Below are 23854 nucleotides of genomic sequence, written 5' to 3' on the forward strand. Positions count from 1 at the left end.
CACTCAGAACCGCAGTGACAACTCCCCAGGAAAGCACAGGTGCCGGAGACCAAGCGTGTTCCCCCAATTCTGAGCACAGACCGCTGGGCACAGGAGGATGACTCGGGGACTCACCATCCAGAACGGCAACCTCATGCGTTTTCCACCCAAACAAGCCCCAACTTTCACCCCCTCTGAGGACCAGCTGCGACCCCAGTGACACATCCCAGCCCCGACGGCACCCAGACCTGGTTCCATGCAGGGTCTCAAACCCATTTCTAGAACATTGTGCTAGACCTCAGCTTCTTAGAAGCTATCATTTATTTGTGTGTTCTCTGTGCATTCCTTTGAAAATAAATCCTGTCATCTTTCACTTTTATTCTTTTCATCTTTCAGTTTTCAACGAAAAAGTTTAAAAGTGAAATCCCAGGTGCATCACACGTTAAGGAGAGGCCGTTATTGTGGGAACGCACTGGTACTCGTCCGGCTGGACTGTCCACTGACTGAGCAGAGCCGTCATCCCCTTCCCGCGGCCAGCAGGGACCCCTGCGCACCTGTCTGTCCGTCGAGGGGCGGGGAGGGGAGTCGGGGGCCTGCACCACCGGAGCCCCCAGCCCCTCGGGAGGCCCAGGGAAGGACCTCGGTCTTCACTGGTCAGTCCCTGTGGTCCTGTGCAGGGGCCAGGACAGCGACATGCCCACGAAGAGCGGGCGGGCAGCCGACGGGCACACGTGGGTGTGGGGACCAGTGTGACAGGAGTGCACACGCTCGTGACCCCAGGGGCAGCAGACGTCTCCGCGTGCCACTCAAGCACACCGGGTCTTGTTCACACACCATCCCTCATGGATGGTTTCGGACCTCACCGCTTTCTCCTTTCAAATGGAGATGACTGTTAGCCCCTGGCAAGGACCAGGGACAGTGCCCGGAAAGGGACCGTGCCTGGCCTATGACAGACACGCGACAAGCTGCAATCCTTCCCGCTGGAGTCCCACGAGACCGGAGACTAAGCCAGTCCTCCGCCAAACACCAACAGAGATCCACACGCTGGGGTCCCAGGGCCCTCCACCCCTCCACGGCCTCCCTCCCGGGGCCCTTGTGGCTGCCACCCCCATTCACAAGGTCGGCAGGACCTCCCAGGGGCCCCAGAAGGCGTCACTGGTGAACTCTACCTAATAGCCAAGGCAGAAACAATACCACTTCTACACAAAATCTTGTGGAGAATTCAATGAGCGGGACTGCTCCCCAACCCGCTCGATGAGCTCGGCATTTCTCTGATACCCAAACCTTTAAGGAGCATTACAAGAAAAGACAAGCACTGCCTGGCATTCCTCATGATCAGTGCGAAGTCCTAAACAAAACTTTAGCAAATCGAAGCCAAGAATACAAAGAAGGGATAATAGTGAGTGACCAAGTGAGGCTTACCGCAAGACGGCTTAACATCTGAATGTCAACCAATGTAGTTTATCACATTAACAGACTGAAAAACTGAAACTATATGACCCTCTCGAAAGATGCAGGAAAAGTATCTGAGAAAAGTCCAGCAACCTAGGGATAGAAGGGAACTTCCTGAACCGGGGGAAAGGGCATCTGTGAACCTGAAAACCCAATACCACATTTAGTGGTGAATACTGAATGCTTTCCCTCTGAGACCAGGACCAAGGCAAAAATACCCTGTAGCAACTCTTCTATTCAACTCTGTACTGGAGGTCCTCCCCGGCGCAAAAGTGCAAGACAAAGAGGTAAAAGACATCTAATTAGAAAGGAGACGCAAAACTGGCCTTGTTCACAGATGACATCATCTGTGCAGAAAACCTGAAGAAATCTTCATAAAAACTACCCTCTCTAATGAATTGAATTTGGCAAGTTGCATAAGATAAGATCAGTATACAAAAGTCAAGTATATCTCTCTATTTTAGCAATGAATAATTGAAATAAAAATTATAAAACAATACCATTTACAGTAGCATCAACAATATAAAATACTTAGGGATAAATACGGCAAAGAATGTGTAAGACCTCAACAATACAACCATAAAACTTGGCTGAGTGAAACTTAAGACCTAAACAAATGGAGAAATATATGCTGTGTTTATAAATCTGAAAACTCAATATTAAGGTGTTAATGCTTCCCAAGTTGACATATAGATTAAGCAAAATTCCAAGCAAACTCCTAGCAGCTTCTTTTTTTTGGCTGAAATTGACAACTCGTTTCTAAAATTCATACAAAGGACCCAGAAGAGCCAAAACACCGCTGAAAAAGAACTAAGTTTTAGACTTACACTACCGATTTTAAGGTTCATTGTAAAGCTACCATAATCAAAACAGTGTGATATTGGTGTCAATACAGACAAATAGTTCAATGCAACAGACTACAGAATCCAGAAATATATGGTCAACTGATTTTTGACAAAGGTGCAAAGGCAATTCAGTGGAGAAAGGATAGTCTTCAACAAATGATGCTGGAATGATTGCCTATCTTTATGCAAAAACAAAATAAAACCTTGATCCATACCTCACACCATATACAAAATTAACCCATAGTTAATAGTTCTAATAGTTCTAAATGAAAAACCTGAAAGTATAAAACTTCTAGAAGAAATAGAAGAAAAATCTTTGTGACTTATGAAGATAATCAGTTATGACATCAAAATCCATGAAAAATACTGAAACCCTGGACTTTCTTAAAATTAAGAAATTCTGCTCTTCAAAAGATATTCTGACAATGAAAAGACAAGCCACGGACTGGGAGGAAAGATTTGCAAATTTTATATCTGATAAAGGACTCATATACATTCTAAGCTTATTAAAAAGCAGAGACGTCAAAGCTATAGTTTTTCCAATAGTCACATATGGATGTGAGAGTTGGACTATAAAGAAAGCTGAGCACCGAAGAATTGATGCTTTTGGACTGTGGTGTTGGAGAAGACTCTTGAGAGTCCCCTGGACTGCAAGGAGATCCAGCCAGTCAACAATCCTAAAGGAAATCAACCCTGAATATTCACTAGAAGGACTGATGCTGAAGCTGAAGCTCCAATACTCTGGCCACCTGATGCAAAGAGCTGACTCACTGGAAAAGACCCTGATGCTGGGAAAGATTGAGGGCAGGAGGAGAAGGGACGACAGAGGATGAGATGGCTGGATGGCATCACCGACTCAATGGACATGAGTTTGAGTAAACTCTGGGAGTTGGTGATGGACAGGGAAGCCTGGCGTGCTGCAGTCCATGGGGTCACAAAGAGTCGGACACGACTGAGCAACTGAACTGAACTGAACAGAAGGAAATCTCACAAAAGTCAGTAAGAACACAGCAAATTAGGAGGAACAGCAAAAGAACATACGTCGATGTTCACCAAAGAACACAAAAGAGCACAGCCCGTTGCTGGTGAGCTCACGAAAGGACGACGCGTCACGCGTCCTCAAGGAAACGCATACTGCCACGAGACAGCACTCACACCCCGGGAACAGCTCAGGTCGACGGGCCTGGCCCCGCCGAGAGCTGGCAAGACTGGAGGAGCTAGCACGCACACTCGCAGTTCATCGAATGACACTTACATTTCAGTAAAGCTGCTGAAAACAATGCAAAGTACCAGGCTGTGTTCCCACTGTGCTTCCGTTCGAGTGCCTCTTGACACCGAGCCTTCCTCTCAGATAAACATGACCTGTCCCCCCACCCCTGCCCTACAAAGCCCCCTGGGAGCCCCCACCCCCGCCCCCACGTCTGCCCTCTGCTCTGCCTGGGGCCCCTCCATCAGGGTCTGGGGCACCAGGAGGTGGACAGGCCGGTGGGAGAAGCCTCGTGTGGACCCAGGGGTCTTCCAGGCCTGCGCTGGCAGGAGCCATCCTGGGGGCCTGGATTCAGTCCTGGCCCCACGATGGCCGCAGCCCCGGCCAGGTGGGCCTCCGGGCCCAGAGCACGGCCGCTCACCATCGGCTGCAAGTTAGTTAGAAAACCAGACCCCGGGGAGGCCCTGTCTAGGAGAAGGGCAGCCCCCCTCCCGGGGACCCCCGCCCACTCAGCCTGGCTTCTCCCGTTCACCCGCCATGGGCCGGCGTGGCCCCGTCACTTGGGAACCAGGGATTTTTAAACGCTTCCTTTTGGAGCACAGCTGCCTCACAGTCTTCAGTTGGTTTCCGCATCACGGCAAACGGACTCAGTCACGTGTCCACACACGTCCACTCCCCCTCGGGCTTCCTACCCCTTCAGGAAGGGTCACCACGGTACGTGAGCCGGACTCCGCTGAGCTGCACGCAGCTGTCACCAGTTACCCACTGTATCCACAGCATCGGGTGTATGCACGTGAGCCCCGAGCCCCCAGCTCCCCCGTCTCCCCTCCTCGGGGTCGCTACACTTGTGAACAGTTGATTTGATCACCGTCATGTGGCCTAATCTGGTTTTCAAGAGGCTAATTAACTCCAGGTTCTCCTCTATTTTTAAACTGCTCAATCATTCTTGCTTCTGCTTCCAGAGGCAGGACGTGGGTGGGACATTCCGGGACCCCGTGTGGCAGCGGGGACACTTGCCAGGGGTTCAAGGCTCGTGCCCGCCACCCAGCCCCAGAGCGGCTTTGTGACCCCGGCGGCAGCGACGTGCAGGCCGGGAGGGAGGGAACCGCGTGGTGGGGAGGGGGGCCTGCAGTCACACAGCCTCCAGGTCTGGCTGGGGTTAGACCCGGGCCCGCCCCATCACCACTACTCTGGCTGGAGTTAGACCCGGGCCCGCCCCGTCACCACACCCTAGAGGTGGTCCCCTCGGGGCCCCCAGCACCCTCAGCAAAGGGGTGGGCAGGGCCAGGCCGCGTCCCCTGAGCCCCGGCTCATGGAGCGGCCCGTGCCCACCGTGCCAAGGCTGGGCTCACTGCCCCATACCCTGGGTGCAGGACACGCCCCACAGCCCCGACGGCCGGCACCGGAAGCTGGAGAAGGAAGCGCATCCTTCCAGGCCGCGGGGGCCAGTGGACAGCGGTGGCCCTGACATGAGGCTATGACTCCATCTGCCAGAGGCAAAGGGGCTTCAGCGATGCGTAGACCCAGCAGGTCAGTAAGGCAGCCCTGGGCCTCGGGGAGGGCTCCCCGGGACGGACACACAGCACTCCCCGGGGGGACCGCCGGCAGCCCCCTCTGCATGGGGAAGTGGCCTGCGGCTCTGGGGGACACAGCATGCGGCCTCCTCTCTGCAGTCAGCGCTGCTCAGGGTTGGGCCCAGGGCACCCCCAGGCCCCTGGGGTCCCCACCCGGATCCAGGGCCACAGGAAAGAGGAAGACGGGGTGCCCGCTGGGGGAGGTGCTGAGCCATCCGCACGGGAGAAATGCTGGGGCGACGTGCTGGTCATTCTGTCCCGCTGTCACCGCGCCCGGGGGGGGCAAGAGGAAGTGGAGGCGAGGCCAGGGAGCGGTGAGGCCGGGGAGGGGGGCAGGGAGGGCGGTCAGGATGGCTGGCAGCCAGGGACCGAGCCCGCGGAGCCCAAAGGGGAGGACGCAGGACAGCAGAGAGCGACGCAGACATGCAACCAGGCCGCCGAGACGGGGAGGGGCAGGGAGGGGTGGGTCACTTCTGGGACCTCCTCACGGTGCCGCGCACTGGGGACCGTTGTGGGCCCAGTTTGCAGATGGCAAAACTGAGGCTTAGGGAGACGGGTGACCAGAGGCCCGCGGGCGCCTCCCTCACTGGACCACCGTCTGCAGGGGCGGGAACGTACCCTCCGACAGGAGTGGACCCTTCCCAAACAGGCAGGGAAGCAGCGAGTGCCGACAGGCCCCTGGGGGAGACGTCACCAATGTCCACTCTCGGCCGCCACCACGCACAGTGAGGAGGGAACATGGGGTCAGAAGACTGTGCCTGCCGGCGTTCCGCCCTTCCACCCTGAAGGGCCGCCGGGGAGGCCCCCATGCCGGGAGGCAGGGACACCGCCAGCCACAGAACTCAGCGCGGCAGAGCTTCCGGGGGTGCCAAGGCCCTTGGCCCGCACCCGGGCCGGCCTTTCTCTCGCCTGCACGATGGCGGTGCACCGACCGCCTCGCCCTCTCCGGGGGGTGGAGACAGCCTCAGAAGACACACCAGCCTGGGCCTCTCAGAGTCATCCCCAGAACACCAGGAGGTGTGAGGGGAATGTCCCCCAGCCTTGGGATGGAGAGGAAAGAGAGGCGGGGAACATGAAGCTCTAGAATGCTCATAAATTTAATGCCACAAAATAAAACTAAAGGATGTATAAATCAAAAGACATCAGCAGCGCTTCCGTGGCAGCTCCGGAGTAGAGAATCAGCTTGCCAATGCAGGAGACTCAGGTTTGATCACTGATCCCAGATCCGACGTGCCACAGAGCAACTAAGCCAGCGAGCCAGATACTGAACCTGAGCTCTGGAGCCTGGGAGCCACAGCTGCTAAAGCCCGTGAGACCTAGAGCCCGTGGTCCGCAACAAGAGAAGCGACTGCCAGCAGAAGCTCTCACACTGCAGCTGGAGGGTAGCCCCCCCTCGCCGCAACTAGAGAAAAGCCCACGCAGCAACAAAGACCCAGCACAGCCAAAATAAATGATAAATAAATTAAATTAAAGTTGTTTTAATGACATCAACAAATAAGGCCAAGGGCAAGTAACAAATTGGGAAAAGCTACTGCAGCAAAGACACCAGCCAGAAGGAAACCCAACTGCAAAACGGTAAAAGGCAGGAAGTCACTCTGCGGAAGAGACAGGAGGAAGCGCCCAGGGACACGATCACCAGAGACAAGGACACCAGCGTGTCCGCCTCCACTCTGCCTCCCAAGCGAGTCAGGCAGCCTGGGGTCCCGGCTGCGCTGGGGGAGCGGTCACTGCCGAGGGAGGCGGTGCGACGGCAGTCCTGACTGCGCCGGGGTGACTCTACTCCTAAGGGCCGGTTCCAAGACGCAGAGGCAGGATCTCAGGGAGAGGGACCACAGGCTGACTGCACACGGATAAAACACGGAAACAATTAGCATAAGTCCTATGAATATTGTGTTTTAACGAATTTTTCAGATAAATGATCACAAGACAACATTTAGTGAACAAAGTAAAACTGCTCATCATCAGATTGGCAATGTTTTTTATTTCCTTCTTTTACTCTTCTGTTTTCATAAGTTTCTATAATGAACCACAATGGGCCACAATTATAATCAGAAATAAGAGAGTCGGTGTCATTTTTTCAAGAAGGCTCGTGTGTTCAGTTGCTTCAGTCGTGTCTGACTCTGCCACCCCATGGACTGCAGCCCACCGGGTTCTTCTGTCCGTGAGATTCTCCAGGCAGGAACACTGGAGTGGGTCGCCACGCCCTCCTCCAGGGGGTCTTGCCCTCTCAGGGATCCAGTCCGAGTCTCCTGTGCCTCCTGCATTGCAGGCAGATTCTTGGCCCCCTTAGCCACTTGGGAAGCCCCTTCAGGGAGGCGGAAGGCTGTAAGCTCACTTTAGTAAAGTGTCCACAGAAAAGAGAGCAGACCAGGGTGAGTTTCCGTCTTCTAGATGACGAGCTCTCCCGCTGGCTTGAGGATGTGGAAGGTTCCGGATGAGGAGGTGAGTCTAGATGAACAACAGCAAGCTTCTAAACGTGCTGAATTTTAAGGTTAATCTTTGAGACCAAAAGGGTAGAAAAAGGCGTAGGAAGAGAAGAACTGAAGGACACTCCGCGCTGGAACACTCTGCCCAGGACTGTGCCAGGGGCAGCAGGGGAACTGGCCTGTGTGCGGGCTGAGAGGACGTGCGTGGGGTCTTCCCGGCCTGGGCCTTGCTCCAGGACCCACCTGCAGGCCTGTGTCTGCCCCCCGGCAGCCCTGCCCTTCCACCCAGAGTCCGGGGGCTGCTCGAGAGGCAGACGACACTATGGGTGGGCCCTGGGCGCGTGGCCCTGAAAGCAGAGTGGTGGCCGTGGCTCAGCGCACCCTGCTTGAAGGTAGCAGAGCGGCCTGAGGCTGCAGCCGTCTCCCTCGCACACAGGGCCACCCCCGTGGTCACTCCTGCCACTCACAGCAGGGCCACAGGGGCACCTGGTGGACCAGCCGGCCTCACGGTCCACCTGAGATGGCGGCTCATCCCGGCTGAGGGACGGCCAGGGAGGAGGATGCCGCTGGGCCGACGGGCTCTCGCTCAGGCGGGTCGAGGGGGACCCCCGCGGGCGCCCTGGGGCCAAGCGGGGTGCCAGCCTCCTCTCCCTCTGCCGGGGGAAGGGGGTCACCCGCAGCAGACGCAAGGCCATCCACAAGGAGCTGCACGCAGACCGCGCTGACACCACCTCGGTGTCTGAGGTCTAGTGATCCTGCTGAGAGGGTGATCGCCCGTGTCTGTCTGGCTGTCTGTCTGTCCCAGCCACGCTGCTCTGTCCCATCCACTCAACTCAGATCACGCTCCGCGAGGTCAGACCACCTCTCCCGCACCTAGCTCAGTCATCCAGCCGCCCGCCTGCGACGTGAATGAATGATGCTCCCGAGGTCGGCGCTGCCCGCGGTGGGGACAGGCGCCACCTGCTGACCGGGTTCCCAGTGCAGCGCAGGGCCCCGGGCGCCGCTGTCCACGGTCCTGCCCACCGGCCCTGATCTCCGCGGCCCGCAGCCTTCTGCATCTGCAGGAAATGCTTCCCTGGAAGACGGCAGTGCCTCTTGAGGGCTCCCTGGAGGCGTTTCCTCTTCTCAGCTCAGCGGAATTCCGCGTTTGCACCAAGCCAGGGGAGGCCTGGGAGCTGCCGGGAGGCGTGAATGGGCAGTGTCGGGGATGGGACACGTCCAGAAAATAGGAGGGGATTCCAGACCTGGACACAGAGCGAGCAAAGGGTGGTCAGAAACCGAAAGGTGCGTGTGTCTTCTCAAAGAGTCTGCAATGGGCTCACATCACCCTTGCAAAAAATGATTCACTCACCAGTCAGCTCTGCGCCACTGAGTCGGAGGCCCCAAGGGAGGACACTGTCCCAGGGTCATGGACAGTACTTTGTCCCACTGGATGCGATCGGCCAGGCTTGGCCCTAAACAGAAACAGCTGTTCATTGCAACGCCGTCTGCAGAAGCGACACTAGAAACGGCAGGGCCCGACTACACGGTGATCCAGCCACACGGTGGGGTCCCACATGGCCAAAAGTGACCACGGGGCCATCTCTAGAAACTGCCATGGATGGGCCTGCAGACTAGAGGGTAAAGAAAGCACAGAGGGAAGGGTGAGGTCCTCTGCCGAAGAACGGGAGGGGAAAACACTGTGTGTGTGTGTGTGTGTGTGTGTGTGTCTGTGTCTCTGTGTGTGTACATCCTTGCTTCTGTTTTTTATAAGCTGTAAAAAATTTGAAAACCATTAACTTTAGAGCAGGGGGAGAATAAGGAGGAACAGATTTCTCTGGGTATAACTTATTTTATAGACTTGTCTGGGAACCATGCAAATATTTCACATAATTATAAAGTTAAATGCAAGTGGGAATATCTCTACGTCTCATGCCAAATGGAACAAATTAACCTATTGTGGGTAAGATTTGGGGCATGACTTTACAGAGAGAATGATTTCAAGTGACTTGAAAGTGGTCACTCGGCTTTATCTTTTAGAGGGATGTGCCTGAAGGTCAAAAGAACTGATAAAAAACATCTTAGATGACACGTGTCGGTGAGGGTGTGGAGAAACAGGAGCCTCGCACACGCCCAGGCGATGAAAGATGCCGGGGACAGCACCCCAGAGCACAGAGGGTCCGTGTGAGGCACTAATTCTACTCCTGGAGGACACCCAGAGAACGGACTTGCACGACCGCACACAAACGTGGTCACAGCGACAGCACTCATGACACCCAGACAGTGACCACAGCACACGCCCCGGACAGACGAGCCCAGTGTGGCCCCCCTGGAGGACGAGGCAGCCACGGGAAGGAAGTGCTGACACGGTGAAAGCCCTTCACAAGGGTGGACCTTGACGGCATGATGCTGAGCAAAGGAAGCCAGGCACAAAAGGTCACACGAGTGACTCTGCTCCTGTGGAGCATCCAGAACAGGCGAATTCATGGGAGCCAGAGAGTAGATTCCTGGTTGCCAGGGGCTGGGGGGTGATGCCCACATAGGAAAGGCTGGTACGGAGCGGCAGAGTTCCGCATGGGAGGAGAGGAGAGCGGCCGTGACCCCCAGGGGTCCCGCCAGCCCCCTACCCGCTGCCTGGAGGACCTGCGGCTCTAGGGAGAGGCGCCTACCGGGCGTCTGCCTCTGCACCGGAGACCCCTCCCCTGGTGTCCAGCCTCCTTCCCTGCACAGCTCCCACGGCCGCGGGTGGGGGCCTCACCACCCCCCAACTCCCGGCCGACACAGTGCAGCCAGGATGGGGGCCTCGGGCCGGATCCCACCAGAGCACAGAGCGACAGCCACGTGTGGACCTCAGGCTGGGCCCCCGGCACCTCCTTCCTTGAGGCCCCGGATGGGGGTGGGCATATGCGGGGGCGCGGGCCATGCTGGCTGGATCTACTCCCCTCAGTCGAAGCCCAGGCTGTGGCGCAGGGATGGAAGGCGTGTGGGTGCCAGGGCCCCTCCCGCCCGGCCAGCCTGCCTCGCCTGCTCGGGAGCGGCTGGGGGAGACAAGGGGACCCCAGGAACCCTGCGGAGGATCTGCTCGGGGGTGGGGATGTCTAGGGATCCCACCGCGGCCCCCTTGGGCGGCACGCCCAGGCTGCGAACTTGTGCAGCTAACCGTGGCCAGAGGAGCAGCCGCGCCAGTCAGGGGGGTGCCAGGCCCCCGGCAGTGTGCCTACTGCACAGCGGTGCGGAGGGGCTGACTAGGGCCCGGCGCCGCGCCTGCTCGCCAGGAGGCACCCGTAAGGCCAGAAACAAGGCAGTCTAAGCGTACTCAGTGGGCACGTGCGCGCAGCAGTGCCCAAAGCTGCTAAACGGAGCGCAGGACGAGTCCGGCGGCCTGAGCGGCCCTTACCTGGAGCCCGCCGGGGGCGGGGGCTGCTCCTCCGGGGGCTGCTCCTCCGGGCCTCCTCCTGCTGACGGGAGCCGTCAACCCCTCCGCGCAGCCTGTCCGCCGCATCCCCCGGGGGTGCTGAGCTGTGTGCCAGGCACTTGTCGGAAGCAGGGGCTTCGGGCTCCGGCCTGCCCGGGGCGTCTTCGGAGGGCGCGGGGTCCGGGGCGCCCGCGGGCAGGGCTTCCAGCGGCCCCGCGGCGGAGCCCTTGGCACCCACCTTGGCGGAGCGGATGACGCCGCCCGAGCCGCACTTGCCCCGCAGACTCTGGGCGGCCGCGTCCTCCCCGGCGCCCGCGCAGCCCGCGCAGCAGACGCAGGAGTTGAGGAGGCAGTTGGTGGCCGTGGCGCTGAGTCTGTGGGGGCCGCCAGCCGTCCCCTCGGCCGCCGCGGGAACGCCGTTTCCCGGGACTCCCGGATGGGCGAGGGCGGAGTCCAGGGAGGCGGGCGACTTGGGGTTGAAGATGACCGTGGCCGACAGCTTCATGCCCCCGGTCCGGTGGGCGATCAGCTCGGCCGTCTCGGCGTGCTCCGCGCCCGCCTCCCAGCCGTCCAGGTGGGGCCGCGAGTCCAGGCAGCTGCAGGATTTGGGGGCCGCCGCCCGCAGCGCGGCGCCCTCGAGGCTGTTGTTGTTGCTCGCGTCCTCCCGCTTGGCCGAAGCCGGCGAGCCGACCCCCGCCTCTCGGCCCTCCCCCGTCTCCTGGGGGTCGACGCCGCCGCCGGTGCTGCCCGGGGCCTCGGGCGCCCCGTCCACGTCCTCCATGAAGAACACCCGCCCCTCCTCCTCGTCGCCGGCGGGGGGCAGCTGCGCGCGGCCCGGGGACGCCCGCCCGCGGGGGCTGGCCGCGGCGCCCGGCCCGTGGGCGGGGGAAGGGCCGGCGCTGGGCGGGGACAGCAGGGAGGCCATGGCGTCCCCCGCGCTGTGCACCAGGCGGCTGAGCTGCTCCAGCTCCTGGTCGTCGTTCTGCACCGAGCAGGCCAGCTCCGCGTCTGCGCGCCTGGGCTCGGCCGGGGCCAGGGCCGGGGGCGCCGGGACGTCCGCCCGGACGGGCAGCTCCACGTCCTGCGAAATGCAGAGGTTCCGCTCCAGCGTGTGCAGCTCCTCCTCCGTCAGCGTCTGCAGCAAATCCCTACAAGGGCCCAGGCAGGAAGGAAGAGTAAGGGCCCCTGAGACGACCGCCCCGCCAGCCCCCAGGCCAATGGGCCTGGGCACCGGTGGTGCCTGCAGTGATCCCCGCAAGGTGTCGATGCCTCCAGGGTCGCCGGGGCCTCGGGTCGGGACAGCAGCCCTTTGGGGTGGCTGGCTGATTCTAGAACGCACTTTTCCTTAAAAATGAGATTCTGAAGCTTCTTGCTGAAAAACAAGAAAGCCCTGATTCTCAGTGATAACTGCATTAGTAAAACCTTCTGTGAGTGAAAAGATACATGTTGGTTTAACACATAGGTTTTCACCCTTTGGTTCAACAAATACACTTGAGCACTACGTGCCAGGCCCAGGGTGACACACAGGAAGACTGGCATGGTCTCTGCCCGCGTGGGTTCTGCAAGAAAGATGCAGATAACAAACACTTATGAGCGAAAATGGACAGACAATCGTGGCGGCGGCGGCAGAGGGACGTGCCCGCCAGGAGGCGGCACCGGACACCCTGGAGACTCCCTGGAGGTGGCGGCACTGAACTGAAGGCAGAGTGGATTCAGTGACGACGACTGGGATGAGCCCAGCGTGGGTCCTACAGGTCCCATGTCTCAGAACCGCTCAGCTGTGGCTTTTCATAAGCTGAACACACTCTGCAAGCAGCACTCAGATCGAGAAATACAGCGCTCACGGTGCTCCCAGGAGCCCCCACACACCCCCCAGCCCCGCCGTCACCCCACCCCACATTCCCTGCAGTGATCACACCTGTTCTTCTCCAGGTGGATGGACTCCGTGGCCCGCCCTGCTCCCCGGCCCGTCAGCTCTACATTCTGGACGGTTCCTCCGTCTGCACTGCTCCGCGGCAGGCTGTCAGCCCGTGCTGCATGTGTGAGGAGGCGCCAGAAGAGACACTGGACACCCAGTTAAATTGGAACTTCAGGTAAACAACAAATACTTTTTCTTTCAAAGAAGGAGTGTATTTTTTTTTAAATTATTTGTATTTATTTATTTGGCTATGCTGGGTCTTAGTTGAGGCTAACTTTGATCTTCGGTGCAGCATGTGGGATCTTTAGTTGAGACCTGTGGGATCTAGTTCCCTGACCAGGGACCAAACCCAGGCCCCCTGCATTGGGAAGCATGGAGTCTTAGCCACTGGATCACCAGGGAAGTCCCAACAAATACTTAAAAAGTATATGAATATTTTTTAGAGTAAGTATGTCCCAAATGGCCCCCACTGGGGACATATTTATTCTAACAAATTATTACCGTGTATCTGAAATTCAAGTTTAATCCGACTTTCTGCTGTTTCGCGGTTCCAGCCCTGGCAACCCTCTCTGGTGAGACGTGCGGTTGTAAATCCTTTCGTCTCTCCCGGAGGAAACGCCCCGCAGGTCACCTCTGAAGCTGTTCTACACCCCAGGGGCCCTGGCTGCCGGAGCCACGTCTCTGAGCCCCTGTCCTCGGGAGGGCGGGGGTGAGTTTCTGCAAGTGAGGGTGCTGAGCTGGTGAGGAGCAGGTCCCCGCCCAGAGCCCAAGGGCACTCGGCCTTCCCCATTTCCTCCTCTCTGGTGAGTGTGCAGTGGTTCCTCACTGAGGTTTTAAACTGTCTAGCCTGCTCACTCAGGAGGCTGTGCACCCGTTCACATGCCAGCCGACCCCTAGAGATCCTCTCTGAAGTGCCTGTTCAGGACTTTCGCCCATTTTTGTTGGGCTAACTCTTCTTACAGATTGACAGGAGTTCTTTATGTAATTTTGGATCTGAGTTCTTCACTGGGTGTCGTTTCCAGCTCGCAGCCTTCTCACTCTAAATGGTATCTTTGAACAAACTCAAGTTTCTAATTTCAGTCAAGTTGAATATGTCATGCTTCTCTCTGTGGTTGGTGTTTCTCTGCCCTGTTGAAGGAATCTCTGCCTACTCGAAAAGCACAAAGATGTACTCAATTTTTTCCTCTGAAAGCATTGTTTTACTTTTCACCTTTGTACTTGCAATCAACCTAGAATTGACATGTTCCTGAGTGTAGTAACTTCCCCGATGGCGCAAGTGGTAAAGAATCCGCCTGCCAATTCAGGAGACACAAGAGATGCGGGTTCAATCCCTGGATTGGGAAAGATCCCCTGGAGAAGGAAATGGTAAATTCACTCCAGTATTCTTGCCTGGAAAATTCCATGGACAGAGGAGCATGACAGGGTCACAAAGAGTCGGACACAACTGAGCAAGTGAGCACGTTTGAGTGTATTAAGGATCTTTTTCCTCGTGTGGATATTTACTGGTTCAGCTGTTCATGGAAAAAGCCAGCCATCCTCCACTGTTCTGCCGTCACCCTTGTCGTAAACCACGTGTTGGTCGCTCCGGACCCTCTGTTCTGTCGAAAGCCCTGTGCACTACACCTCTGCCAGCGTGACGACGATTTATGACAGGAAGTGTCTCCAACTCTGCCCGTTTTTTCTGAAGCACAGTCAGCAGAAATGTACACGTATGTTCACAAACTTGGTCACACCAGCACCGTCTGTGGAAACTACCCAAAGGCAACTCAGAGCAGAACAGAGAAATGATATTCTTCTTTGCCCTTTTCCTCCAGCAATTGTTTTGTTCTTGGCTATTCCAGGCCCTGTGCCTTTCTATGTGAATTTTAGAATTAGTTTGTCGATTTCCACAAAAGAAAAAGCCTCTTGGGATTTTGTTTGAGGTTGCATTGGACTCAGAGATAAATTTGAAAATCACTGATATCCTCTTGGTATTGAGTTTCCCACTCCCTGAATATGAAACAGCTATTTACTTAGGTCTTTAAAATTTGGGGTCAAAAACATTTTGTAACTTCCAGTAGAGGTCTCAGACATCTTTAGATTTATGCTTAAGTAATTAATATTTATTGACACTATTACAAATAATACTTAAATTTTTTTATTGTGATAAAATACAAGTAACATAAAACTTCCCACCTTAACCATTTTAAGTGACAGTTCAGTAGTATTCACCAGGGTTTCCCTGGTGGCTCAGCTGGTAAAGAATCTGCCTGCAGTGTGGGAGACCTGGGTTCAATCCTGGGTTGGGAAGACCCCCTGGAGAAGGGAAAGGCTACTCACTCCAGTATTCTGGCCTGGAGAATTCCATGGACTGTATAGTCCACAGGGTCTCAAAGCTGGACAGGACTGAGCGACTTTCATTTTCAGTGGTATTAAATATATTCATATTGCTGTGCATCCATCCCCTAGCACTTCATCTTATAAAACTAAAACTCAGTCCCCATGAAACATCATCCACTCCCTCCAGCCCCTGACAACCACCATTTGTGCTTTCTGTCTCTATCATTCAATGATTCTAGGGAACTTCTGTCATTGGAATCACACACTATCTCTTTGTGATTGGCTTACTTCCTTGAGCATGACCACATAGTTCATCCATGTTGTAGCATGTTTTTAAGGTTAAATAATATCCTAGTGTAAGGCTGGACCGCATTGTGCTTATCCATTCATCTGTCAACAGTTGCTTCCACGTCCTAGCTGCTGTGAATGATGCTGCAGTGAACACAAGTGTACAAATCTCTCTTCAAGATGCTACTTTCAATTCTCTTGGGTAAAAAGCCAGAAGAGGAATTGCCAGAAATCATGGTAGTTCTCTTTTAATATTTTGAGTAACCTCCAGAGCAGCTGCACCATTTTACATTCCCACCAGTGGTTCACAAGAGTTCCAATTTCTCCACATCCTCACCAGCGCTTGTTGCTTTCTAGTTTTTGTTTTGTTGTTTGATAGTAGCCTTCCTTGTGGGTGTGAGGTTTGGATTCTCGTCTCCCTAACAATCGTCAGGTTGATTCATGTACTTACTGGTCATCTTCTCTGGAGAAATGTCTATTCATGTCCTTTGCCCATTTTTAATTGGGTTGTTTATTTGTTGTTGTTCTTGGTGTTGAGTTTTAGGAGTTTTCCACATATTCTAGGTATTACTCCCTTATCAGATATATGATACGCAAATATTTTCTCCCATTCTGTGGTTGCCTTTTTACTCTATTGTAGTGTCTTTTGAGCCACAAAATTTTGAAATTTTCACAAAGTCCAGTGTGTCGAATTTTTCTTGTTACCTGTGCCTCTGGCGTCACATCCGGAAAACCACTGCCAAGTGTGACGTCATGAGCTCATGTCCTACGTTTTCTCACAATAATTTTGTAGTTTTAGCTCTTACATTTAGATCTTTGATCCATTTTGAGTTAATTTTTATACAAGGTGTTAGGTAAGCATCCAGTTTCATAAGTGTGTGCGTATGTGTGTATATCTTTTATTAGATTAAGGAAATTCGTCTTTTCCTAATTTGCTAAGAGATGTTTTGATCATAGGTGTCATTTTTTTCAAATTCTTTTTCTGTAACTTTCAAAATGATTTGGTTTTTCTTCCTTTTTAAAAATTAATACAGAAAAACATTAACTTTATTTTCAAATGTTAAACTATGCTATGCATAAGTTAAACTTCCTAAGACATTATAATCATTGTTTTGTACAGCCCTTATTCATTTATACTAATTCACATCAGGGTCTTAAGTCTCTCCTGTGCACCCACATTTCCATCTGGGATTTTTTCCTTTGTCGAAAGAACTGCAATTAGCTTTTTTTTTATGCGCAGTCTGGTGATAAAATTTCTTTAGTTTTGTATTTCTGAATAGCCCACTATTTCATCTTATTTTTTGTAGAATATTTTTCCTGGTTATAAAATTCTGATTGGCAGCTTTTTCTTTTCAGCACTTTAAATATACGCCATTTCATTGCCTGCTTCCATTGTTTTTAAGAAGACAGCTGTCCATTTATATTCATTTCAAAGTAATACGCCCTTTTCCTCTGGCTGTGTTTAAGGGTTTTCTCCGTTTCAGCCGTTTTCCTGTGACATGCCCAGGTGTATTTTATGTTCATCTTGCGTGTAGTTTTCCTGAGTCTCCTGAATCTGTGGGCAGAGATTTCTCTTCAGTTTTGAAAACTTCTTGGCCATTCTTTCTCTGAATACAGCTTCAGCAAACTGCCCGTTTTCTCTATTCCTTCCTTCTGATCCTAATTACGCATGTTAGACTCCCGAGTGTGTCACCCATCTCCGAGGCTCTGGACTCTGCCCCTCCAGACTCCCCAGCACCTGGCCCCTCCCCAACCCCATGCGCCCACCCTCCCCTACAGCCACTGCCCACCCAGGGCCTGCTCTTCCCTTCCCGGCCTAGGATCATCCACCCTCTTCCCTTGCTTCTTGTCTCCTCTCCCAGCTGAGCGCCCCAAGAGGGCAAGGGACTCAGCCTCTGGGTCCAGCATCACGTCCTGCTCAGTACGCCCACTGACCCTCCTGAGGCTTCCCAGGTCACTCCTCCCTGTCAGGATTCAGAGCACACTTGGCTCCCGACCAGGCAAAGGGCAAGAAGGCCAGCGGAGCAAAGCTGCCCTGGGCCAGGAAGTCCTGCCAGGCCCAGGGAGAGCGTGGCAGGGGGCCCCAGGGTCCTGGACCAACAACTAGGGGGACTTCTCGGGGACCAGGGATGGTGGGAGGAAAGACCTCAGGGTCCGCCGAGATGGGGCCAGAGAGGTGCCCAGGGGACGCAGCCTCGGGGGACAGCCCCCGCTGACCCACCCTGACAGGAGCCTCCGCTGGGCCCTGTCGCTCACAGAGGCCACAGCTGGGAGGGTGGGGGGCGGCAAGAGGGGGGAGAATGAGCCTCAGGGCAGGGGAGGCACTGTTCACTGAGAACTGAGCGCTTCACCCCTAAACTCACCAACACCCTAAACCAGTCAGTATCCCTAAACTAGTCTACACCCCTAGTCAGTATCCCTAAACCAGTCAGTATCCCAAAACTAGTCAACACCCTAAACCATTCAGTATCCCTAAACTAGTCAACACCCCTAAACTAGTCAACACCCTAAACTAGTCAACACCCCTAAACTAGTCAACACCCCATAAACTAGTCAACACTCCTTAAACTAGTCAATATCCCTAAACTAGTCAATATCCCTAAAGTGGTCAATACCCCTAAACTAGTCAACACCCCTTAGTTAATACCACTAAACCAGTCAACACCCCTAAACCAGTCAATACCTCCTAAACTAGTCAACACCCTAAACTAGTCAGTACCCCTAAACTAGTCAGTACCCTAAACTAGTCAGTACCCCTAGACTAGTCAGCACCCCTAGTCAACACCCCTAAACTAATCAATACCTTTAAACTAATCAACACCCCCTAAACTAGTCAACACCCTAAACTAGTCAACACTCCTAAACTAGTCAATATCCCTAAACTAGTCAACACCCCTAAACCAGTCAAAGAACTAGTAGAAGGCCCGTGCCTGGGCCCCAGTCCAGTGCATGTGGGGGACCTGGCCCAGGGGGATGCCGTGGGTGGCCCTGTCCACCCCGCACCACCCAGTTTCACAGTCGCTCCGTCACAGAGACGTTTCCATGAGAAACCAGAAGGGGGCCTGGCGTCCATGCCGTCAGCCAGGGCGGCTGGGGTCTTGGGACAGGACGTTTGTGTGTGGTTAAGGCCAAGAACAAGAACCTGTTCTGTGGGGGAGAAAGGGGTGGGGGTGAGAGGGAGCTCTGAACAGTGGACCCAACGGTAAAGGCACCAGCACCCCCGACGTGAGTGGAGGTCAATGCCGGGGCTTTCGGTGAACAGAAGGCAAAGAATCAGCTTCATAGAGACGTGCAAAGGCAACCACGCTCTGAAGCTGTGCCCTGAGGAAACACATACCCTGGAGCTATCAGAGGGCAAAGCAAGACCACACTCGTCCAGAGAGGTCACTGCCAGCCCTGGACCAGTCGCAGCCCCGAGGGGCGCAGGGGCACACACCGCCCTCCCCTCACCTGATTTTCCGCAGCAGCGTGTGGAAGGGCCGGAACAGCTCGGACATGTCCTCCACCTTGCGGTCCAGGTTCAGGGGTCCGTCCGAGTAGACCACGAGGCCACTGCATCCAAGACACAAAGCCAGCGCGGCCTCAGCCCTGTGGCCGCGGGGCCAGTCAAGACCACTCCTGCACGCGCTCCCCTCTGCGCTCGAGTTGTAAATAAGTTAGGAGAAAGCAGTGAAGGTTACCCAGATTTCATCCCTTTTCAAAACTGGTCAGCCTGTGTTCGTTTGAGGGATCATAAAATAATCATAAAACATGTTTGCACACTTCTCTGCTGCCATCAGATAAATTAGCATCGAGATTTGTTGCTAAATCTACCTCCTTGAAAGTGGAAACACTGGCGTGCTAAGTCGTTTCAGTCACGTTCAGACTCTTTGAGACCCTAAGGACCGTAGCCCACTGGGTTCCTCTGTCCATAGGATTCTCCAGGCAGGAATACTTGGAGTGGGTTGCCACGCCCTCCTCCAGGGGATCTTCCTGACCTAGGGATCGAACCCTTCTTTACCGCTGAGCCACCAGGGAAGCCCAGAAACACCGGATTTGTGTTTAAATATAACACAGACACAGGGTTTGTGAGAACTGGCTCTGAAAACACCTACTGCAAAGAGAAACAGGAGTTGGGACTGAGGCCCTCCCACCAGCCCGGGAGCCCTGACCCCAGGGCTGGCCCCTTGGCGGTGGGGAGGGGCCCTTCGGGGGCACTGCATAGGTGGGGTGAGACTTTCCAGATGGTGGTGGTTCAGTTAATGGTGTTTGGGGAACAATTTCCCAAGACAGAACCTTGACTTGGCAGGTAAATGTGCTGGTCACAGCACAAAGGCAGAATGAAAACAGGCAGAAAAAAAAGGTGGGTTTGGGGAATCCAGGGTTAGTTGCTCTGTGGCAGGTGGGGTCTTAATTCCCCTGCATTGAAAGGGGGATTCTTAACCTCCGGACCACCACGGAAGTCCCAAGAGTATCATTTTTAACCAGTCCTTAAATTCTGGATAGGGCTTCCCTGGTGGCTAAGTTGGTAAAGAATCCGCCTGCAATGCACGAGACCCAGGTTTGATCCCTGGGGTTGAGAAGATCCCCTGGAGAAGGAAATGACAACTCACTCCAGTATTCTTGCCTGGAGAATCCCATGGACAGAGGAGCCTGGCGGGCTACAGTCCATGGGATCGCAAAGAGTCGGACACGACTGATTTAATACTTTCACACTTCAATTCTGGATACATACCTCCCTACCAAGTTTTTATGATTAAAAATAAAATTCCAGTGAAAAAGCTTCATAAATACGTGTTTTGTGTCCTGCTAGGTCAACACAACGAAATTCTGCAGGAATTCGCTGTGCTACCTCCTGCCAGGCACCAAGGACATTGGGTGACTGGGGGAGGACAGTGCTCCATGACACAGGCCAGTGGGGGGACACAAAGGTGAGCCAGACCCACTTACACGAAACCTCCCGAACCAGAAAACCTACAGAGAGGTGGGAGGACAGGGGTGGGGGTGGCGGCCGAGGGGTCGGTGATCTCTTTTCAGAGACAACGGTCACTGAAATCAGTGGTGATGGTTGTATAACCCAGAAGCACGCGCTTCTGCCCAACACCCTTGCTTTCATCTTAGACAGGCTACCTAAGGGCTTCCTTCGCGTTCTACAGCAGGTTCCGTCTAAGACGGCGGAAGCTGATGGGAGTTTCCCAAGAGGATCTGGTTTCTCCCAAGACCACCATCGAGACCTCGCAGAGGGAAGGCAGCTCGGGGCCCAGTGAGGCCAGAAAAAGCGAGGTGCGGGCCACACCCCGAGCCCAAGGGAAGCCGCAGGTGTGGCGGGGGGGGACACCATGCATCCCAAGGCGGCTGCTCAGGCTTCTCTGAAGCTCTGGCACCAGCTGTCCACCCATGTTTCCGGGTCTTGACTGCCTAGGTCCTCCCTGCACTCCAGGGCATGTGGGACGCTGCTCCAGAGTCCCGGGCAGTGGCATCTGCCCAGCTTGCCCCCCACTGGTCCTGCACGTGGCACACGACCCATATAGGCCCCTGTGGTCCAGGCTACGGACACCCCTATGTCCCAGAGGCCGGGCCATGGGAACTGCTCACCCCCACAAGGGTTCTCCCCGTGGCCTGTGCGTGGACCGGTCCTGGCCCACGTGTCCACCCCACGCTCCCCGGGCCAGTCCACCGATGGCCACACCTACCAGCGGCCTCCGTTCCCGGCACCCCAGATGCCCCATCCCTCACCTGGTGGGAGGGCAGGCGGTCGCCATCTGGGAGTCCAGGTGTGGGTGAGCAGCCGTGGACCAAGGCCAGAACACCTGGGCTCTGACCTTGGCTCCACGAGTCTCCAAGACGCCCAGGATGTGACTGAGCGCTTCCCGCCTCCAGCTTCTTAGGCCTGAGCCCACGTGGTGCCTGCCATCTCCGAGGCCGCGAGCCCGCAGGCCTGACCTAGAGCTCCACCAGGCCCCCCTGCTCTTCAGCCCACAGGCCCCCCTCCCAGCCAGCCCACGAATCGTCCAGACAAGCTCGTCACATCCTCCCCAGGAACCAGGGGCACCTCGCCTCTTGTCCCTGCAAAGCGGGCTCCCACAGCCCCTGCTGGTTCCCTGTGCCTGAGCATGGGGTCCTCCCCGCCACGCTGGGCATGCCCGTGGCTGTCACGCTCACCTGTCCCCTCCGTCGAGGCTGGGGGGTCCCTCCCGCACCAGGGTGGGGGGCACCTGGAACGCCTGGCTCCTTGTCTGCTGGGACAAGGGCAGGCCCACCCGGAGACTGCTCCGTGGCGGGGGGACGGCCTCCTTCAGGGTACGAGCACCGCTCACCACCACCCAGAGGGGCCTGGCACCCCTGGGTTTCTGCGAAACGACCGCCCGGGGCACCGGGAGGGACACTCACCACACGATGGCCAGCCGAGGGATGGTGAACATGAGGGCCGGCTCGTAGTCGTCAATCATGTCCTGGGTCAGGTACCCGAAGCCCAGGGCCCTGGCGGGGAGGAGACAGGGAGCAGGCGTGACCACGGCCCGACGGGAGCCGGGAGGGCGGCCGTGCAGGTCTCACGCGTGGACACGCGGAGGACGGCGGCTGGACAAGCCCGCTCCAAGAGGCCCGGCACGGGCAGCTCCCCCTCGGCCTCCCCCACCTTCCCATCTCCCTACCCACCGCTGGATGGAAGTGGGGAGCAGGAGAGAGGTGCCCGCCGAGGGGGGCTGGTGGGCACAGCTTGCCATCCAATGCCCGAGAGTAAACGTGGTGCAGAAACGCCGCCCTGAACCGTTAAGAGTCCCTGAGAGGCCAGCAACTGCTCTCCTGCATTCACCCACTTCTAGGGAGATGGCGTCCCTGACGCGTGGGCAGGTGCGCCTCAGCATGTTCAAAACCAAAGGTTTCCTACCGTCTGACCATTTGCTGATTTGAAATATCTATCAACGCCTAAGAGTGAGCAATCGGTCTCAAAAAATTAACAAACTTACGGCGTGACACTGTTGTTGTTTAGTCACTCAGTCGTGTCCGACTCTTTGGACCCCATGGACCGTAGCCCACCAGGCTCCTCTGTCCATGGGATTCTCCAAGCAAGAGTACTGGAGTGGGTTGCCATTTCCTTCTCCAATGATGTGATATTAGGCAAGTTCAAAACTCACCTGCCACCGAATCACTTGTCAAACACGAGGACTATTCCAGATTCAGTCTAGTCATAAAACCTGACTTCAGGTCTGACCCCCCTACCCGAACAAGGTATGCTTAGATTACCGATGAATCACCCCTGAAACCCAGCCCATGAGGGCTCCATCCTGGCCTGGCGGGGAGAGGAGTGGAGGACAGGAAGTGAGGAGTGGGAGGAGGAGAGGGAGGAGACGGGTGAGGAGGTGAGGAGCCTGGCTCCTGGGGCTGAGTCTGGAGCCCCCCTGGACCCAGCGAGCTTCACCTGCAGGACCCACCTTCTGGGCCCAGAGAAACGGGACTGTGGGGCTGAAGGGGGGCGCAGTCAGGGCTGATGGACGCGGCGCACGGGCACAGCGCCCTTCCCGGGTGCAGCCCTCCCCCAGGTCGGGGTGGCGGGGGGAGCGGCCCCCAGGTCACAGGGCCTCACCTCTCCACTGTCTCGCAGAACAACACGATGACCTCCTGCTGCACGTAGTACTCCCGGGGGGACTTCACGGGCACCATGGCCGACACGTAGCTGCAGGCACAGGGGTGGGGGTGAGGGCCACACCCGGGCGCCCGGCCGTGTCCCCGAGCCCAGAACGTCTTAACGGATGACCAAATGGGGTCCCTCTGACTGCAGCCCCCTGGCGCCTCTCAGGGGCTCACAAGCTCGCAGCCCCAGCATCACTGCCCCTATTTTGAGCCGAAGCTCCTACCTCCTCGGGCCCACAGCCCGGCCGGGAGCCGCCACTGCTCATTCTGAGAGGCCCCCACCTCTCGGGAAGGAGGGGGTGACCACGTGCATCCAGGGCGGGCGAGGAGCCCTGGCCCCTGGGGAGCAGGACTCACCCCTTCCCCAGGTGAGGACGTTTTTCCTTCCTCCTAAGTGACTAACTAGACTCTCTTGTAATAAAAGCTCACTTGGGGAAATCTGGAGCAGACGAGCAGGTAGAAACGTAGAAAGCTCATGTGTGGGCCCCGCTCCTTAGAGAACCATCTGGAACCGTGTGACTTCCTCCTCCGCCCACGCTCACAAGTCGGGCAGGTTCCGCTAACCCGCACCACGGTGGACGGCCTTGGGCCTCCTGTGTCTCCTGCACCCCAAGCGTGTCCGTGTCTGTGGACATCCTGCAGCCCAGTCCCCACAGTCCCGGGCCCTCCAGAGCCCTTGGGGGCTGGCGGGGTGGGGAAGGGGGCCCTGTCCTGTCGTCTGCCGCTGGTGGAAGGGGAGGGCAGGCCCGCTGAGCTGGAGGGGGCCCCCGCGCACGCTGCGGAGCTGGGGGCCCAGCAGGACCCTAGTGGCCACCTCATCCCGGCTCAGGCGGTGTCCTGG

General features: G+C 56.0%; 1 protein-coding gene across 3 annotated transcripts in view; it reads right to left on the bottom strand.

Moving 5' to 3' along the window:
• The window catches only part of ZFYVE28 (zinc finger FYVE-type containing 28), a 94479-nt gene that overhangs the window by 12744 nt on the left and 57881 nt on the right, over positions 1–23854 (bottom strand). Inside the window, exons 5-10 of one of the 3 annotated variants that reach the window (XR_011485993.1) lie at positions 22967–23056; positions 21772–21861; positions 18853–18954; positions 10860–12025; positions 8835–9096; positions 7019–8727 (exon numbers count right to left, since the gene is read on the bottom strand). Coding sequence is in view for 2 of the 3 variants with exons in the window: in XM_070462548.1 (XP_070318649.1) it covers positions 10860–12025; positions 18853–18954; positions 21772–21861; positions 22967–23056 (1448 nt within the window). In the remaining variant the exon portion in view is untranslated. Of the gene's footprint in view, positions 1–7018; positions 8728–8834; positions 9097–10859; positions 12026–16281; positions 16958–18852; positions 18955–21771; positions 21862–22966; positions 23057–23854 lie in introns of those variants that run through there. The other 2 variants (XM_070462548.1, XM_070462549.1) reach the window with 2 other exon arrangements.

This window comes from Odocoileus virginianus, unplaced genomic scaffold, assembly GCF_023699985.2.
Source record: "Odocoileus virginianus isolate 20LAN1187 ecotype Illinois unplaced genomic scaffold, Ovbor_1.2 Unplaced_Scaffold_5, whole genome shotgun sequence".
Taxonomy (NCBI): Eukaryota; Metazoa; Chordata; class Mammalia; order Artiodactyla; family Cervidae; genus Odocoileus; species Odocoileus virginianus.